Raw genomic sequence first — 20,595 nt, 5'->3', positions numbered from 1 at the left:
CACGTGTTTTAGGTATGCTGACATGAAGTTGGTACCTCTGTCAGACACCACCTCCTTAGGGAAACCCACTCTGGTAAAGATACCAATGAGGGCCTTGGCTACTGCAGGGGCAGTAGTCGACCTAAGGGGAATAGCTTCAGGATACCTAGTAGCATGATCCACTACTACTAGGATGTACATATTTCCTGAGGCTGTGGGAGGTTCCAGTGGACCAACTATGTCCACACCCACTCTTTCAAAGGGGACCCCCACCACTGGAAGTGGAATGAGGGGGGCCTTTGGGTGCCCACCTGTCTTACCACTGGATTGACAGGTGGGGCAGGAGAGGCAAAACTCCTTAACCTTCTGGGACATATTGGGCCAGTAGAAGTGGTTGACTAACCTCTCCCACGTCTTGGTTTGTCCCAAATGCCCAGCAAGGGGAATATCATGGGCTAAGGTCAGAATAAACTCTCTGAACGACTGAGGCACTACCACTCTCCTAGTGGCACCAGGTTTGGGGTCTCTGGCCTCAGTGTACAGGAGTCCATCTTCCCAATAGACCCTATGTGTTCCATTTTTCTTGCCCTTGGACTCTTCAGCAGCTTGCTGCCTAAGGCCTTCAAGAGAGGGACAGGTTTCTTGTCCCTTACACAGCTCTTCCCTTGAGGGTCCACCTGGGCCTAAGAGCTCAACCTGATAAGGTTCAAGCTCCAAAGGCTCAGTTCCCTCAGAGGGCAGAACTTCTTCCTGAGAAGAGAGGTTCTCTTTTTCTGACTGTGTTGCAGTTGGTTTCCCAACTGACTTTCCTTTTCTCTTGGTAGGCTGGGCCATTTTTCCAGACTCCAGCTCTACTTTTTCACCCTGTGCCTTGCATTGTGCTCTTGTTTTTACACACACCAGTTCAGGGATACCCAGCATGGCTGCATGGGTTTTTAGCTCTACCTCAGCCCATGCTGAGGACTCCAGGTCATTTCCAAGCAGACAGTCTACTGGGATGTTTGAGGAGACCACCACCTGTTTCAGGCCATCGACCCCTCCCCATTCTAAAGTTACCATTGCCATGGGATGTGCTTTAGTTTGATTGTCAGCATTGGTGACTGTATAAGTTTTTCCAGTCAGGTATTGGCCAGGGGAAACCAGTTTCTCTGTCACCATGGTGACACTGGCACCTGTATCCCTCAGGCCCTCTACACTTGTCCCATTAATAAAGAGCTGCTGCCTGTATTTTTGCATGTTAGGAGGCCAGGCAGCTAGTGTGGCTAAATCCACCCCACCCTCAGAGACTAGAGTAGCTTCAGTGTGGACCCTGATTTGCTCTGGGCACACTGTTGATCCCACTTGGAGACTAGCCATTCCAGTGTTACCTGGATTGGAGTTTGGAGTGGAACTTTTCTTGGGACAGGCCTTGTCTCCAGTTTGGTGTCCAGACTGACTACAGTTTCGACACCAGGCCTTTTTGGGATCAAAGTTTTTACCCTTGTACCCAGGATTGTTTTGTGAAGAGGCTCTGGGCCCACCCTCCTGTGCAGGTTTTTGGGGGCCTGTAGAAGACTCTTTACTATTTTTATTTTTGGCTGTCTCACCACCTTTCCCCTGGGGAGGTTTTGTGACCCCTTTCTTTTGGTCACCCCCTGTGGAAGTTTTGGACACCCTTGTCTTGACCCAATGGTCCGCCTTCTTTCCCAATTCTTGGGGAGAAATTGTTCCTAGGTCTACCAGATGCTGATGCAGTTTATCATTGAAACAATTACTTAACAGGTGTTCTTTCACAAATAAATTGTACAGCCCATCATAATTACTTACACCACTGCCTTGAATCCAACCATCTAGTGTTTTTACTGAGTAGTCTACAAAGTCAACCCAGGTCTGGCTCGAGGATTTTTGAGCCCCCCTGAATCTAATCCTATACTCCTCAGTGGAGAATCCAAAGCCCTCAATCAGGGTACCCTTCATGAGGTCATAAGATTCTGCATCTTTTCCAGAGAGTGTGAGGAGTCTATCCCTACACTTTCCTGTGAACATTTCCCAAAGGAGAGCACCCCAGTGAGATCTGTTCACTTTTCTGGTTACACAAGCCCTCTCAAAAGCTGTGAACCATTTGGTGATGTCATCACCATCTTCATATTTAGTTACAATCCCTTTAGGGATTTTCAACATGTCAGGAGAATCTCTGACCCTATTTATGTTGCTGCCACCATTGATGGGTCCTAGGCCCATCTCTTGTCTTTCCCTCTCTATGGCTAGGATCTGTCTTTCCAAAGCCAATCTTTTGGCCATCCTGGCTAACTGGATGTCCTCTTCACTGGAGTTATCCTCAGTGATTTCAGAGGTGTTGGTCTCTCCTGTGAGGGAACCAGCATCTCTGACTATTATTTTTGGAGTCAGGGTTTGAGAGACCCTGTTCTCCCTAAATAGGACTGGTAGGGGGGAATTTTCCTCCAAGTCACTATCCTCTTCCTCTGAGTTGCCACCCTCAGAGGGGTTGGCCTTTTCAAACTCTGCCAAAAGCTCCTGGAGCTGTATTTTGGTAGGTTTGGGGCCCATTGTTATTTTCTTTATTTTACAGAGTGACCTTAGCTCCCTCATCTTAAGATGGAGGTAAGGTGTGGTGTCGAGTTCCACCACAGTCACATCTGTGCTAGACATTTTGCTTCTAAAAGTTGGAATACTTTTTAAGAATCTAAAACTGGTTCTAGAATCTAATTCAAACTTTTACCAAACTTTTAAACTCTAAAAGAAATGCTAAACAGGATCTAACACAAGGCCCTAGCAGGTCTTTTAAGAATTTAGAAAACTTTTCAAATTGCAAAAATCGATTTCTAATGACAATTTTGGAATTTGTCGTGTGATCAGGTATTGGCTGAGTAGTCCAGCAAATGCAAAGTCTTGTACCCCACCGCTGATCCACCAATGTAGGAAGTTGGCTCTGTATGTGCTATTTCAAAGTAAGGAATAGCATGCACAGAGTCCAAGGGTTCCCCTTAGAGGTAAAATAGTGGTAAAAAGAGATAATACTAATGCTCTATTTTGTGGTAGTGTGGTCGAGCAGTAGGCTTATCCAAGGAGTAGTGTTAAGCATTTGTTGTACATACACATAGACAATAAATGAGGTACACACACTCAGAGACAAATCCAGCCAATAGGTTTTGTTATAGAAAAATATATTTTCTTAGTTTATTTTAAGAACCACAGGTTCAAATTTAACATGTAATATCTTGTTTGAAAGGTATTGCAGGTAAGTACATTAGGAACTTTGAATCATTTCAATTGCATGTATACTTTTCAAGTTATTCACAAATAGCTATTTCAAAAGTGGACACAGTGCAATTTTCACAGTTCCTGGGGGAGGTAAGTTTTTGTTAGTTTTACCAGGTAAGTAAGACACTTACAGGGTTCAGTTCTTGGTCCCAGGTAGCCCACCGTTGGGGGTTCAGAGCAACCCCAAAGTCACCACACCAGCAGCTCAGGGCCGGTCAGGTGCAGAGTTCAAAGTGGTGCCCAGAACGCATAGGCTAGAATGGAGAGAAGGGGGTGCCCCGGTTCCGGTCTGCTTGCAGGTAAGTACCCGCGTCTTCGGAGGGCAGACCAGGGGGGTTTTGTAGGGCACCGGGGGGGACACAAGCCCACACAGAAATTTCACCCTCAGCAGCGCGGGGGCGGCCGGGTGCAGTGTAGAAACAAGCGTCGGGTTTGCAATGTTAGTCTATGAGGGATCAACGGATCTCTTCAGCGCTGCAGGCAGGCAAGGGGGGGCTTCCTCGGGGAAACCTCCACTTGGGCAAGGGAGAGGGACTCCTGGGGGTCACTTCTCCAGTGAAAGTCCGGTCCTTCAGGTCCTGGGGGCTGCGGGTGCAGGGTCTTTTCCAGGCGTCGGGACTTAGGTTTCAGAGAGTCGCGGTCAGGGGAAGCCTCGGGGTTCCCTCTGCAGGCGGCGCTGTGGGGGCTCAGGGGGGACAGGTTTTGGTACTCACAGTCGGAGAGTAGTCCGGGGGGTCCTCCCTGAGGTGTTGGTTCTCCACCAGCCGAGTCGGGGTCGCCGGGTGCAGTGTTGCAAGTCTCACGCTTCTTGCGGGGAGTTGCAGGGTTCTTTAAAGCTGCTTCTTGAAACAAAGTTGCAGTCTTTTTGGAGCAGGTCCGCTGTCCTCTGGAGTTTCTGGTCGTCGTCGAAGCAGGGCAGTCCTCAGAGGATTCAGAGGTCGCTGGTCCCTTTGGAAGGCGTCGCTGGAGCAGAGTTCTTTGGAAGGCAGGAGACAGGCCGGTGAGTTTCTGGAGCCAAGGCAGTTGTTGTCTTCTGGTCTTCCTCTGCAGGGGTTTTCAGCTGGGCAGTCCTTCTTCTTGTTGTCGCAGGAATCTAATTTTCTAGGGTTCAGGGTAGCCCTTAAATACTAAATTTAAGGGCGTGTTTAGGTCTGGGGGGTTAGTAGCTAATGGCTACTAGCCCTGAGGGTGGGTACACCCTCTTTGTGCCTCCTCCCAAGGGGAGGGGGTCACAATCCTAACCCTATTGGGGGAATCCTCCATCTGCAAGATGGAGGATTTCTAAAAGTTAGTCACCTCAGCTCAGGACACCTTAGGGGCTGTCCTGACTGGCCAGTGACTCCTCCTTGTTGCTTTCTTTGTTCCCTCCAGCCTTGCCGCCAAAAGTGGGGGCCGTGGCCGGAGGGGACGGGCAACTCCACTAAGCTGGAGTGCCCTGCTGGGCTGTGACAAAGGGGTGAGCCTTTGAGGCTCACCGCCAGGTGTCACAGCTCCTGCCTGGGGGAGGTGTTAGCATCTCCACCCAGTGCAGGCTTTGTTACTGGCCTCAGAGTGACAAAGGCACTCTCCCCATGGGGCCAGCAACATGTCTCTAGTGTGGCAGGCTGCTGGAACTAGTCAGCCTACACAGACAGTCGGTTAAGTTTCAGGGGGCACCTCTGAGGTGCCCTCTGGGGTGTATTTTGCAATAAAATGTACACTGGCATCAGTGTGCATTTATTGTGCTGAGAAGTTTGATACCAAACTTCCCAGTTTTCAGTGTAGCCATTATGGTGCTGTGGAGTTCGTGTTTGACAAACTCCCAGACCATATACTCTTATGGCTACCCTGCACTTACAATGTCTAAGGTTTTGTTTAGACACTGTAGGGGTACCATGCTCATGCACTGGTACCCTCACCTATGGTATAGTGCACCCTGCCTTAGGGCTGTAAGGCCTGCTAGAGGGGTGACTGACCTATACTTGCATAGGCAGTGAGAGGCTGGCATGGCACCCTGAGGGGAGTGCCATGTCGACTTACTCGTTTTGTTCTCACTAGCACACACAAGCTGGCAAGCAGTGTGTCTGTGCTGAGTGAGAGGTCTCCAGGGTGGCATAAGACATGCTGCAGCCCTTAGAGACCTTCCTTGGCATCAGGGCCCTTGGTACTAGAAGTACCAGTTACAAGGGACTTATCTGGATGCCAGGGTCTGCCAATTGTGGATACAAAAGTACAGGTTAGGGAAAGAACACTGGTGCTGGGGCCTGGTTAGCAGGCCTCAGCACACTTTCAATTGTAAACATAGCATCAGCAAAGGCAAAAAGTCAGGGGGCAACCATGCCAAGGAGGCATTTCCTTACAGTAGTTAAAACCAACAATTTAAAATAACATATAACACACCAATGGACAAAAGCAAAAATGAGAAAATAGCTAAATGTAGTCATTTACGTCATCCCCCCCCCCCCCCCAACACACACACAGTCTGTCTCTTGCTCGGTCTCTCTCTCTTTCTCTGTGTCTCTCGCTCTGCCTCTCTCTCTCTCTCTCTCTCTCTTTCTCTCTCTCTCTCTTTCTCTCTCTCTCTGCCTCTCTCTCTCTCTCTCTCTCTTTCTGCCTCTCTCTCTCGGTCCCGTTCACCTCCTGCAGCTGGGGATCTACTATTTCGGCAATCTAGTCAACTGAACATCCAGCACAGAGCAGCAGTTTTCTGAACATACAGGGCATATCATGCAGACAAACTTTTCAAGTGAACGGAATTTCAGTGTTCTTGGGCATTGGTTCAGGAGATTGGCACAGTGCAATATTGGCGTAAGTATTTTCCAGTAGAAGAATTCAGGTACAAACTCAGAGCACCTCCTCAAATATCTGCTGCCACAAGGGAAAGGTAGTCTATTGCACCTGCTTTTTCAAAATCGGAGCACCAATCAAGTAGTGTGAAAGGATTTAAGTCCAAATAAGCCCTTTGGATCAGGGAAATAAATTAATTCCTTCATAAAACACTTAATATGCTACACTGCGAGGTTAGTAAAGCAAAGTGGGATTTGATTTTCAGCACTCAAGTTCCAAAGACCATTGCAAGTCTTAACTCTTTTTGAAAATCTCAGCAAACACCACGGTTTTATCTACTCAAAGATAACATTTACTGGGAAGACCATCTGTGGACGTGTGGAGCCAACAGGTGTTTCTAACTTCAAATTCTTCTTCAAAGCAATCTTCACACCATTTGCCAGAAGGGTATTTCTTCTTGATACAATAGCATAAACTGATGAGCCTCGTTTCTTACACAAGCAAACAAATGTATACCTCACTGGAAAAAATAGATATGAAAATAGCTGCTATTGTGCTCTTAATTCTACCAACCAAGTCTTCCCAGGGCTATTAGGTCAAGGGCACAATCACTTTGACCTGTTATAAGTAGTGTGGGCTTTTAACCACGTCCATGTCACACTCTTCACTTTCACTCCTTCGTGGGCTTGCCTTTCAAAAATCCTGTGATGTCATTGGTAAATGCTTTACATTTGTCACACTTTGGAGCGGTTTTGTTACTACTGCCTTAGAGAGTGACCCTGATACAGGAATTATTGCACGATTGCTGATATACTTTTTCTTTTGTCTCTCCCCTTCACGCTCATGGTGGCCATGGTGCTAAGAGCGCAAAAGGCGCGCTGGTCACATTGTTCACACTGTTACAAAATTAGAGTAATTTCTTTTGGCTCTCCCCTAAGTACATTCTCTGTCCAGAAAGAACATTAATCACCAGTTATTTTGACATTTTGATATTATATGCACTCTGGTCTACTTAGTACATGTTCTTTGCAGTAGGCACATTAACCCTCTGCGCTACCTTGTGACGATTTCAAGCTTCCACTAGACAAAATTACGTTCTCTCTCCAGAAAGAATCTAAATCACCATAAGTATTTTGATATGTTTACATTATGTTCACTTTGTGATTTGCCTAGCACATGTTCTTTGCAGTATTCACATTAACCCTCTGTACTACCTCATAATGACTCCAGGCTTCCACCAGACAAAAGTATGTTTTCTCTCCAGTAAGAACATTAATTGCCAGAGTTATTTTGATATTTTTGCATTATATGCACTATTTGTTGCTGAGTACACGTTCTTTGCAGCAGGCATATTAACCCTGTATGCTACCTTATGATAACTCCAAGCTTCCACTTGACAAAAGTATGTTCTCGCTCCAGAAAGAACATTGCTCACCAGAGTTATTTTTACATTTTTACATGATATGCATTTTTGATTTGCCAAGCATATGTTCTCTGCAGCATTCACATTAACCCTCTGCGCTACCTTATGATTCCAGGCTTCCACTAAACAAAAGTGTGTTCTCTCTCCAGAAATAACATTAATCACCAGAGTTATTAGAACATATTTACATTATATGCACTCTGTCATCTGCCTAGTACATGTTCTTTGCAGCAGGCATATTAACCTTCCTGTGTTACCTGTGAATCCAAACCTCCACTAGACAAAAGTGCGTTCTCTCTCCAGAAAGAATATTAACCTTCTGCATTACCATATAATGAGTCAGATCTTCCACTAGATACAACTACGTTCTCTGTCCAGAAACATTAATCACAAGTTATTTTTACAATTTTACATATATTCGCTCTGTAATCTGCCTAGTACACGTCGATTACAGTAGGTATTAAACCCTCTGCTCTACCTTGACTCCAAGCTTCCACGAGACAAAAGTATATTGTCTCTCCAGAAAATATTAATCACCAGTTACTTTGAAATTTTTACATTGGATGCACTCTAAACAGTAAACCATCACAAATGGGGGGGAAAAAAACAGCTGTAACAGTGCGCTGATGGGGCTGGGAGTGACTGGACATGGAGTATACAGGCCATGTATGGCTTTAAAATTATGTTGCCTCAGTATTTAGTACTTTAACATGTATATGCAATAGCTGTGTTACTGCATAATGCTTTAAAGCTGTTTTCTGTTTTGAAGACTTTTTTTTTTTTTTTGGCCTCCAGGAATAATGAGTTATTTGTTTGAGTGCAATATTACAACTTTACTGACCTTCTTAATAAATACCTTTGAAATTTGTGCACTGCATCCCCTGCTAAACCCTGTGCAGGCAGCCAACCCCAGCTCATGAGCCGTAGCTGCAATCCATGAGGAAAACAGTCAGATAAGGTGCTGAAATCCTGGCTTTGCGTTTTGTACTGTGATACACTACTATTCAGGAGGGCATTCCAATTGTAATATCGTAAAGTTGGAAGCCAGCCCTTGGAGTAGTATTCGTATAGTTGTACAACTCCCTAGCTCAAAATGTGATTCACGCGTTTTGTATCTGCTTTGCATTTTGGGATTGGTAGTTTTATTTTTAGAACGTGATAAAAGCTGCGAATACAAAGCAGAAACCTGACTAGGTTAACTATTCATGTTTGAGTCTGTGAAACTTGAGTTGTGTTGGTGTATTTATAAAACTAACCTCGAGTAGAGATTACAGTTGATTGTGCTGTACAGTGGTCAATATTTTATATTAAAATTTCAGTTCAATACTGACCGAGGATCATTTAAAAAAAAAAAACTTTAGTGTTCTCTTAATCCAGTCTTCCAAGAAGGAAGACTGGGTTAAGCCCTCCGCCCCCTTGGGGAAACCCACCACTCGGAGGTTGAACCTACGCGCTCTTCCTTCTGCATCCTCAACTCTCCATTCCAGTCTGCGCGTTTTAACCTCCAGAGCAGCCACCAAAGTCTTTAGGGTGTCAGTATCGATCCCCATAGAGGTCACTTGTTGTTCAGTCGCCAATGAACGTTCAGCCACCACTCTCAAATCCGCTGTCGGCAAGTTTACATCAACTGCTATGGCGGCAATTTGCAACTTTACAGCCTGACTGAGGCCTCAATGGCGGCCAGGATTTGCGTGCCAGTGGGTTTGCTTCCTTTGTTCAAGGGACTCGAAGATTCTTGCGGTAGAGGCCCACTCAGTCTGTGCTGTGTATTGGTCCATCCAGGTTTGCTGTGTTCCTTTCCCCGCTTTTTCCTTTCCCATGGTGCACTCCGCACGTTAGCACTCGCTTTCCCCACTCGTCTAGGCACCGAGGGTCTCTGTGAGTTGGCCCTGTGGCATGCACTGTTTCAGGTGCTCACCAACCGAAGACGCAACGTAGAGAAGGGCCCAGCACGATCCAGCTGGCTTGGGTCGATGTCCCACACAAGTCTCAGCCGCTCACCGTGCCCATACGCCAAAATCACACCACTGGAGCTTAGGTCGGCACTCAGGAGATTGACAATGTCTGGCACCGTATGGGCCCGGGGTTGGGGGTTGGAGGGGTGGGAGAATCGGGCCAATTGCCCCAGCATCCGCCCCACACGTCTCTAGTGCGGAGATAAAGCAAAGGAGGGGGTGGGCAGAATTTGTTCCCCAGTAGCACCGATCTGCTCAAACCATATCACTGCACCCGGTGCACCCCACTCAGTGAGCTCTCCAGATGGCACCACTCGACACCTCTGGCCCCGAATGTGAATGCTGACTAACACGGGGGGCGGCACGCTGAGAACAGGTCATCACGCAGGGGCGAACCAGCTGGGGGAGGCTAAACTCCTACAGTAGCCCCCTAACAAAATGATAGCACAAAGCATCTCCTCCCCCGCCTCCAAGGGGGCGGCCTGCGCTGCAGAGGTCCCTCACAACCAGGCAGCACACACCTCAGCAGGACCACCAGGCCCCGGGACAGCCACAGGCTCACCCTCTCCTCACTGGTACCGACCGCTGCTGGTCAAAGCACCACCATTGGGGCCCCCGCTGCGAACGCCAGGCGGTGCTCCGCAGGTCCCCTCGCGCCGGGCTACTGGCCGATAAACATGGCCGCCATGTTAAGGTTAGGCAATTGCACGGGGCTTGGTCATGCAGCTCTGCCTCAGCACGATTCTCCCCTCCCATGGCACATTGTCCTCCACAAGACTCCCTTGATGACATTGCGGGGTCTGTGGAGCCCAGGGGCGACACAATGGTTCAGTATTCCGGACATGGGGCTGTGAGCACTGCTTTAGTGCATCCGAGCGGCCATCTTGCCGGCCACGCCCCAAGAGGATCATTATTATCATGTGAGATGGCTATCCTCGAGCTTTAAGTTTGCGCTCTAGAAGCTAGATCCAGAATACAATTGTTTCGACAAACTGCCTGCGAATGTTTACAGTAGCCGCATATGTGACTGGGTCCTGACTGCGTCAACAAGAACCACATATTTCTACTAGAGTCAACTCCCTTTAGTTTTTGTATTATGTTAAGTTACTAAATCGACGTCACTGCAATTTTTCAGTATCTGCTCAGTTAATAGTAGTGGCTAGTTTGAAAAGGCATTTTTAACATGGGCTCCTCAACAAATATCTCTCGCCATTACCACTTTCTAGTAGCATTTGCTGCTTCTCTACAAGCAGTAGCACCACTGTGGGAATCGTTCACTTCTGCAGCAGACTTTGAGGCTGTGTGGTAACCAATGGCGGTCCATAATGTGGAAAAATGGTTTGGCAGACACGCACACATGCACTCTTCTACGAACAAATACTGCCATCTGCATACATGCTCATACCCATCCATTCACAAGTGTGCACCCATGCACCTTCCATTCAAAGGCTCATACTTATGCACACACCCTTTCTCAACACATGTTCCCAAATACACAAACATTCATACATGCACACATTCACACAACATTTATTGTAAAAAAAAAAAAAAGGATCTTGGTGAATGTGTGAAAAATCATGGGCGTTTTGTTCAACTCCCCAGACTGCAGTAAAGGGACAGTGATCCATTAAGCATGCATTCTTGGAGTACAATTATTTATTCATTGCCCCGTGGGCCATGTCATCTGTACCAACTGCCAAGTAAATATGTTTCACTCCTGGGAGTAGTTTGTGTTTTAAGAGCCTTTTTTTGAAAAAATATTCAAGTAGGCCTGTTAACCCTTTAGTTATATGCGGGACCAGTGGAATTATGTGGCAGAAAGGACCTAAGGTTTGCGGCAAGGTTGACCAATTATTGTAACAAAAAAATTCCAGTTACGCATTTACAATGCCAATAGCCCCAACTCAAGTAAATGCAAGACGAATTGCATTGCAAATGCTTGTTTACTTTTGATTCTTGTATGAGATGTGGATCCTTAAATTCATTAGGGCTTGGAACCAAGAGGTGCATAAAATCTAAATCATCACTTTAGTTTCCTGTAAGTTACTCTTCTATTTTAAGGCTTTTGTATCCTTTTTCAGTGTTTGTGCTCTCACCTGTCTGCAATGGATTTGCTTTAACGAGTGCAATTGAGCATTTGATAACAATTTGGCCCAAAAAAATATTCTCAGTTCCTTCTTGTAGTCTGCTAAATGATCCATATGCTTTCTTTGTGAAGATAAGTGCAGCTACTGCCTGCATTTTTTTTTAGCAGCCATCCCCCCGGATGAACTGATGTTTTCAACTGTTTGCCTTTGAAACCTAAGCAAACTGACCTTCTCATCTACCGAACTCGAACTCTGTTCTACCCTATTGTTGAAAACTGGTAATACACATGGGATTTGGCAGTTGTATTCCCACTCAAGAAAAGCCGTATATGTCTGTGGGGTTCGTTATTTATTTAAAGCTGACTTTGTTGACTTTGTGCTTTGAGTAGGTGCATAGCATATCAATACTGTCTGTAAAGGATTCTCATGGCTTTTGTTTTCTTTTAGTTGGTGATTTTGCAGCATCTCTGGGTCACTAATTTATGAGCTTTGAATAAGTCTTCCCTCTAGTAGCTAGATCCAGAATACAATTATTTTGACAAACTGCCTGCAGATATTTATAGAAGCAGCATATGGGACTGGGTCCTGATGACGTCTACAAGGAGTACATAATTCTACTATAGTCAACTCCTTTTAGTTTTTTTTTTAATTATGTTAAGTTACTAAATCAACACCACCTCACTTTTTCAGTATCTACCCAGTTACTAAGGTACACTTCTGTTGAGTTCTTGGTCGGTGTCAGCGGCATATTGTACATTCTGTATTTAGTCATTTTTTAAGTGCCCGACAAGTTAGAGCAATAGAAGTAGATGCCTTTCATGTCAGTGCTTTTAGAAATTAGCAATATAATTTTACTTTACTGTGTGCATTGTATTGTTAGTGTTCTGATCATGAGCGGCATAAATGTGAGGCTCTTTGCACCAACTTGCCAGTGCTGATGCTAGCCCACCGAACGCAAGTCCCTTCATTGCATGATTGATTGACAGCTGTGCCTTTCTGATAGCCTGTTCTTCCAGATGTTCTCTGTACTTTCAGCTCCTTGTTGACCGGAGGAAGGTCCTACAAAATAGCCTGAGTGATAGCAAAGCCTGATGAGAGGTGTGCAAAACCATCTTTTAATCAAGTAGGACAAGTCTTCAGTTCTCATCTCTTGTTCTCTTTTTTTGTTACCGTAGCAGTACATCCGCAGGATGCAGTAGAGAGCATCCCAGTCACTGAAGAGTAAAACATGAATCCCCTATGTGCTCTTCACCTTCCTTCCTTCCATCCAGCAAAAGCACAGCCCAGAGATATACCTCTCAGATGAACAGACTTACTGCAATTTTACAAATTAATGTCCATGCCCCTCCAGCATGACCTCCACCGTTTCTTCCCTCAATGCCTCTGACAAATTTCAGGGCTGCACTACTAGCCTGCAGCCCGTTTTCAGTGTTTGGTATTTCAAGCAGCAACGATGTGTGTTCCCAGTATTATCTGTGGTGTCACACATGTCCTTCTGGCGTTGGCCCAGCTAATCTGAGTTCTCAGGGAACTGTGCCTCATGGCTAGTTTGGAAAGGCATTTTTAACATGGGCTTCTCAACAAATTTCACAGGACTTCACTCACCATTATCACACTTGTAGCACTTGCTGCTTCTCCACAGGCAGTAGCACCACTGTGGAATCGTTCTCTTCTGCAGCAGACTTTGAGACTGTGTGGTAACCAGTGGCGGTCCATAATGTGGAAAGGTGGTGTGGCGGACGCACGTGTATGCACCCTTCTACACACTCTCACACATACTTCCATCCGCATACATGCTCATGCCCATCCATTTACAATGGTGCGCACACGCACCCTCCATTCAAAGGCTCATACATATTCAACCATCCTTTCACAACACATGTTCGCAGATACACAAACTTTTGTACGTGCACACATTCACACAACATTTATATAAAAAAAAAAAAGAAAGAAAGGGAAAAAAAAAAAGGATCTTGGTGACTGAAAGGAAGCCTTCTTCCTCCTCAGCCCAGCGCTTTGCCAGGCCTTTGGAGGTCATGCCAATAGGGTTGTGAAATATTCAGCCTGGCAAATTTTGGCTCAAGCAGCCAGTTGCCTGCTCGTTTAGCACGTGTACAGCACCTGGATGCCTGACCCGAACATGAAGAGTGTCTTTCAGGCTGATCTTTGCTCAGGCTGACTGACACTTTTTATACGTTGTAAAGAGGTTGAGGGGGTTGGACTTTTCTGCCCTTAATGAGGGGTCCGCCTGGTGATAACCCACCAATAGTTCGCAGCAGAGCTTCCATCATCAGTTTTTCGGCAAGGTTCAGCATCACGGGCAGTGGTCTCGAATGAGAGGTTTCATTTGTCCAGTTTATTTTAAAAATAAAAGCTCACTAACCTTTTATAGCCTCCCGACTCTCTCTGGTGAAAATGGGCAAATAAGTATTAGTATACAGGTAAAATGATATTAAAATGCACTTTTGGCAAACTGTTGTCTTGTATCTGCCTCAGCAGCGCCTCCACTGCTCAGATTTTAACATTTGGGAGAGTTTGTACTTCATCAAGGGTTCAAAAAAACAATAGTAGCCTCTGATCATAAAAACTTTCATTAACAGCCCACATGTGTTTCGTCACACAGAGTTTAAATTTATTACTAAGTGTATACTTACTCATAATGAGTTACCACCTGCTAAAATATGATTTATCAATGTAAAGGTACTACTAGTAACTTTTCACATTTGAGCAGACTTCTGCACCACCAGACCAGACCAGTAATCTGCCTATGGTCAAGCACAAAGACAAATAGCATTTATACATTATTTAAAAGAAGTATTAAAACATTTTATTATACAAGAACATGTAAATTAACTTAATTTTTTTTATTCTGATAATTGTTTTAACACAGTAAATGAAATGCTAATAAAAAAAATATATTTAATTTTTCATTATTCACAATCTTTTTTTAATCTCTCCCCGCTATCATTTTTATACCTAATGATTTAGTTAGTGCTTTTAAAACTAGCTTAATTTAAGTTTAGTATTAACGCTTTAAAGTTTTAAGTTATTTTTAAACAGATTCATATAGCTAATAAATGCAAATAACTTCTAACACTGAAAAAAAAATGTGTGTGTATATAACTTAAAATTAGAAATAATTTCTTTAACATACCTCTATTTTCTGTGGAACTTTGATGCTAGACTAGTGAGTGGTCATGTATGCTGCTGGACCTATTCCAAGGCTGATGTATATTTACAGCTCTTCTGGGTACTTTTTGGCTGTATTCACTTTTTGAACTGTAGTATGTGAATATCAGTTTGCTTTCTCTTTTGTGGGTGGGTGCTTGTCTTTTCATTTACCTTGATACACCTCTCCTTACCCCTCCCTAAGCCCATCATGGCCCTCCTACATTTACCAAAATGTATACCTACAAGTCTGAAAACCGTATGAACCAGGGCTGAGACCTCTGCTTAGAAAAGATAGAGGCAGAGGTCTACACACATAGTGAATAGCATTTTGTAGTGCTTACGTTAGTGCTATTTTAGTATTACTAAACGTGGTACAAACTGCTGTTTGTTAATAGGCAGAAATGCGTATAAATGAATTGTGCATGTTCTAAAAATCCTGCCCTCTTTGGTCTATGTTGGAGATCCTTCGAATTAGGGGTATTGAGTGTTGGTTCAAGGCAGTTGGAGGTGGTGCTCTGTGTTAACGTTAAAGGTCTTCAGAGGACGGTGTTTGATGCTGTGAACAACCTGAGGGGTTTGAGCCGAATACCCAGTGGGTTGGCCCATTTGGATCTTCAAAATGAGATAGACGTTACTTCAGAAAGATTGGGCTGAATTAAAAGTGACTTCTTGACAAACCATCTCAAACTTAAGTTGGGCTGAGGAAGAGTATGTTCCTCTTCACATCATCTGGGTCTTTTAGCAGACATTCAGTCATTAAGGTCCATGATTTGCTATTCAGTCTTTGATTATTCAGGCATAATCGTTAGAAAGCACCTAGACAAAAGCCATTTGCCTCTGTTACTGGTGGCAGGCTGCAAAACCATTGTTCCAGTTAAGTACTTTTTACTTACTGCGTAGCTTAAGTGGTTAATCTTGTGGTGTGGCTAAAATGACACACAGAAAGATCTAACATTGAATATCTAATTTCTAAAGATTTTATCTGCAAACTCATTTTATCTTTCAGTGAAGTGTCTTCTTTGATTTATGCTTTTGAAAATGGCAAGCTTTACTTCAGTGTTTCTGCATAAGATTCATTTTTAATATAGGTTTTACTTAATTGATAGTATTACTGGATCTCTGTACTTCTAGTATTCATGACACTAGAATAGCAGCAACGTTGTCTTTGACCAGTCAGGCCTGGCAAATGGACTGACTAAGGTGTGCGTGCTACATGTACTGTTGAAATAGTTGACTTCACATGAGAAATGTTTTGTTTTCATCTCTTCTGTTCTCTGTACCTTTGCAGAAATTTACCGCATTGTCTCTCAGAAGCAGATGTCTGATCGGCGAGAAAACGACATGTCTCCAAGCAACAACGTGGTCCCAATTCACGTGCCACCTACCACGGAAAACAAATCAAAGACGCAGTGCTGTCAAAATATCTAAGAAGCCCCAGCCACCTTCCTCAGAGGTGCTGCCTAGTCCTCCTTCAGACGATTTGGAATGCTCTTGCTCAGCCCGTTCCATCCGGGCTGGATGCCTTTTGTTTGTTCTCCCTGTCTTGGGTTTTTATATGTTTTAAATTGTTATGATTTTAAAAAAACAAAGTTTTCCACTGGCTTAGTGAGATTTCTTACCACCACTCTCAGGGGAGGAAAGTCTTTAATGTCTGTGGGGCTGATCCGTTATGGGTGAATTCACAATAGGCAGTACATCATTTCTTTCACTTAACTGCAATAAGTTTATGTAATGTTTGCTACACACTTGAAGCTATGCTGCTCTATGAGCACCGCCAGCACAGGAAACAAAATGCTGTTGCACTGCGATGACTTGATTGTAGTTTTATATGCCACTAATGACTGCCTTATGGTACTGGGAACTGAGAAAAAGAAAAAGTTAAATTGTGGGAAGATCAGATTGGAGAGACCATTACAAAAGAAAACTGACAGTCTAGATATTTGGGCCCTCGCTAAATGGCAGTTTTAAATTGTTCTTGAAAACAGGATGGCTCTTCATGCCCAAAGTCCTGGTTTCAGTAGAAACCCCCTTGAAGTAGCGTCTGTCTTTCACGCCAGTCTGGGTTTGGCCAGTGCACCAAACCACAAACAGCCCTTATTGTCAGGAGTTTGGAGGATAGTTATATATTGTTTCTGTTTGTGTTGCATGTAGACAATGCAAATACTTCAAACTCCCCAGGGTTTAGTTATAAGGTCAAGATTGACTGTGCAACTTTGCATGAGCTTCAGATGGTTTATCTTGAGACCATTGTAATACAACTTTAATAATTTGCTGATGAAACGGCTGTTCTACTTCAGTTGTCATCCTTGATGTGAATTAAGACTAAGGGATGCAAAACATTCTCATAGTTGATCTAAATTTGGTATAATGCAAGATTCAAATCCATGAGCCACTACTCTTTATTTTTAGTATTTCTTTCAAAGGTAAAGGAAAGAGTCTTTACTCTGCATGGTATATAGGTCTCAAAGGTTTGTGTGCAGAGATCTGGAAATTAGCCTGGCATGTGCTCATTAGTGATCTTGCCACTCTATTCAAGTTGTCATCTTATGCATGCTCATTTAAGAAGGTTGCAAAGCTAAACGCTGTGGAATGTTGCATGATATGTTGCAGGATATGATCACAAGCTGAGGGATTTAAGGCTGGCAAACATTTTACTAAGCCATTACTTATTCTATAAAAGTATGGTTAGTGCCCCTTTTGAATTCCTTTGGCTAAGTAGTCCGCTTAGTTCCCAGAGTAATATTCCTAGAACAATGCAGTTGGCATTTCACTTAAAGAAACGTTTACTTTCGAATTTCGCCTAATACCTTGTTCATAATACTAAACATTTAAGGATTCCAGCATGCAGTGCAAGGAATGTGATAAGTGGGCGAAGTTGGAGTGTTGGAAGACCTTCAAGACAACATTTATTTCTACAGCACAAGTGCAAAAATGATGTAGGCTGTCTACTTTGGCAAAGAAGAGACAATGTGTGGGCTCACCCAGAAATTCCTCTCTCCCCAAGTACAGGGCAAAGGTAGTACCACTCGAGGCATGTGGTATGGTATGGACTGCAGCTATGTGGATGACCCTTTAAAATATGTTTATTCATTATTTAAACCATTTTTTTATTACTTTAACACAAGACTCCAATCACGACCCTCCCTACACCCTTTTTCTACGTGGAAGCCACCTTTTCTTTGTAATGTCATGTCTCTTCTGTTGATGAAGCGTTATGCTCCCTGTCCGTGCTTACAATCATCATGTTTGAGGAAACTTGATGAGATTGTACTGCTGGCCTCTTGTCTTTTTTAATCGAAATATGTGAATAGAGCTGGGAGACGGTGATCTGAGATGGCAGAGGGAATCCTCATTTCACACTAACCAAACACATTCATTCTCTTCTCAATCTGTGGGGAGCAACATTTTTATTTTTACATTGTTTGAGAGCTCATGGGAATTCTGAGAATTTCTGTTTATTAGCCTTCCTATTTCCATGTGTCCATTCAGTTACTTCTTCATTCTCCTGATTTCTCTTCCTCATTGTGCTTCACGTGACCCTGGCTGCATTTGAACCTGAAGAGTTATTATTTTTTTTAATATGGCAGCGAATTCTTACCTTATGCTGCATATTTTTTGTTGTTTCTGCCAACTGATTTGAAAGAGTTTGTAAGTTTACAGACTATTTATGATGTTTTTGCTCTTTGTAGCCTCACAGGCTTTGTCAGATATTCTTAGATGGCCTCAATCTCCCTGCCCAAAAGGTGCTTTTCCAGAACACCTTAATTTTTGTTCTTGTTTGACAGTACCCATGTTTTCTGTTTTTGAACTGCTATCTGAATTTCTCTCCACCATTTGCCCCCGCCGTCATGCTAGGTCACCCAAGTATCTGTATTTTGCTTTCCCTAATATTTTATTGTTAGACTCTTCTGTGAATAGATGGAGAGAGGGTGTAACTTGAAAATGCTGCCAGAGAGGCCTACTATGTTTTGTTCTGTGGTTAGACATGACCCAAAAACCTTTGCGTAGAATGTTTGCTAATAATTGAATAGCAACATTCTTACATTTATCCATCATCAATTTTGATAATAGTTTGTATCCTTGATTCACCATGCTTGGAATTCTGGTGCCTATACCATGATGTACATGTGGACGGGTTGTTCTTTAGAGGTGTGCATCTTTGGTAATGGATGTAGGTACAGGTGCCTGGGTGTTGGTGTACATTATCCATAGACATGTATCTAATCCAGTTAGAAATGGGGAAGATAGTGGCAAGTGAACCAGTGGTGTATCAGTGGAAGGGTGAGAGAAGGTGCTTGTGTCTTTTGAGCCCAGTTATAAAGGGCTCCTTGAAATTGTTATAGTATTCCCCTATGTCCATTGAGATTAGTATGTGCTGTTTCTGAAATCCATTGGTATTTCATGATGAAGCTTACAGGATTTTTCCTCTTAGCACTTCAGAGTGTTCTATGGTGTCTGTAGGCGTTAAAGTGGGGAATTCAAAGAGACCCGTAGATAAGAGTTGGATTATTCCAGGATGCCTATGGATATCAGAATAAATTGTTCCTAGAGGTCTCCATAACACAGCATTTTGTTCCAAGATGTCTCTGCATATGTTGCATGAGATGTTTTTGAAGTTGACTCAACTGTGTTCTCAGATAAACATTAAGAATCCCATGAGTATCAATTGGTGTTACGTGCTTTTACATAAGTTAAAAATGTGGAAGGCTTTTTTTGGTTTTGCTTTGAGTGGATATTATTGGACCAACCCCTCTTCAACAAGTCCTTGTATAGTTGTACAGATGCCAATGTAGGTCTGCAAAAGTCATAGTTCTTTGGCAGATTAAAGTGATCATCCGTTGCTATAGTTGATCAATTGTAGGACTGATTTGCTAACTTTTGTGAAACATTCCTTTGTGTTTAGCAAAGTGTGGAAGATTCTACAGGATAGAAACTGTCCTTGTGTGTGCCGATTTGTTGGAGCACTTATGTCAGATGAGTAGGACGTCTCAGGCAGAACTGTATTAAATATTAGCTTGTTCAAGGAACGTAAGTTCATGATTGAGAGAAGTTGAATTAACAAACTTGGGCAGTAAACCAAGAAAAGCTGTAGGAAAAATTGATGTGGTAAGAGTACCATTATGCACATCCTGCAGTTCATCTGTCTTCTTTTACTTTTATTAGCTCTTTCATGCATTTAACTCCATGCACTGCCCATCGTACAATGCTCCTCTATGCATTTTCGGATGTTTCATTTGTCCAAATCCACTCCACACATAGCGCATACTGTGGCATTCCTCTCTGCCTTTCTGTCTACACTGCAAGGGATTTTGTGGTGCTGCTACTGCAGCGGGCCTGGAATGTATTCGTGTATGGCCTTATCCTCTGTCCCTTTACCTTCCTTACTGCCTGGCGGTGCTGATGAAGTGTTGAGGCACACAGAGGGCGTTGCGCTTGTCATTGACAATATATCTATTACCATTCCTTTTCTCCATGTTTGGTCTATTCCTAAGATGCTGTTTGATCTTTGTAAATGACTACTTTGTATTTTATGCATGTAATGTAATTTGATTTATGTTTTTAGATTGATTTTTGGTGCTTATGGTCACAGTAACTAATTAAAATGATTTCAGGGGCCTACCTTTGTTGTCCATTGAGTTCTTTTGGTGACTAGTTAGCTGTAGCTCTTAGATCTTCACTTTTTCCACAGCTTTGCAGTGGGTGTGGAATCAAAGGCACTCAAGATATTTTATAACCAAAATAGTGACAATATGAGGATTGTTTGCAAACTTTGAGAAGTGGTCACTGGCTGAAACTGATTAAATGTAGTAAAGAACAAAATACTTTATTTAGATTGGAAATACACATGGTAAGCATTACTCAGTGGGATTAACTGTTGGAGTTTATGGCACAAGAGAGGGATGTTTGGGATTATCATATCCAGTTACCTCAGAGTTTTCAGACATTATGAGAA

General features: G+C 43.5%; 1 protein-coding gene across 1 annotated transcript in view; it reads left to right on the top strand.

Moving 5' to 3' along the window:
• RAB11A (RAB11A, member RAS oncogene family) overlaps window positions 1–20,261 on the top strand; it is a 96,547-nt gene extending 76,286 nt beyond the window's left edge. The window contains exon 5 of the mRNA XM_069222900.1: window positions 15,931–20,261. Within this exon, the coding sequence (XP_069079001.1) occupies window positions 15,931–16,070 (140 nt within the window). The 3' untranslated portion in view covers window positions 16,071–20,261. The remainder of the gene's footprint in view (window positions 1–15,930) is intronic.
• Window positions 20,262–20,595: the final 334 nt, after the last annotated feature.

The sequence above is a fragment of the Pleurodeles waltl genome, chromosome 3_1 (assembly GCF_031143425.1).
Source record: "Pleurodeles waltl isolate 20211129_DDA chromosome 3_1, aPleWal1.hap1.20221129, whole genome shotgun sequence".
NCBI lineage: Eukaryota > Metazoa > Chordata > Amphibia > Caudata > Salamandridae > Pleurodeles > Pleurodeles waltl.
This window is presented reverse-complemented; position numbering and strand designations above follow the sequence as displayed.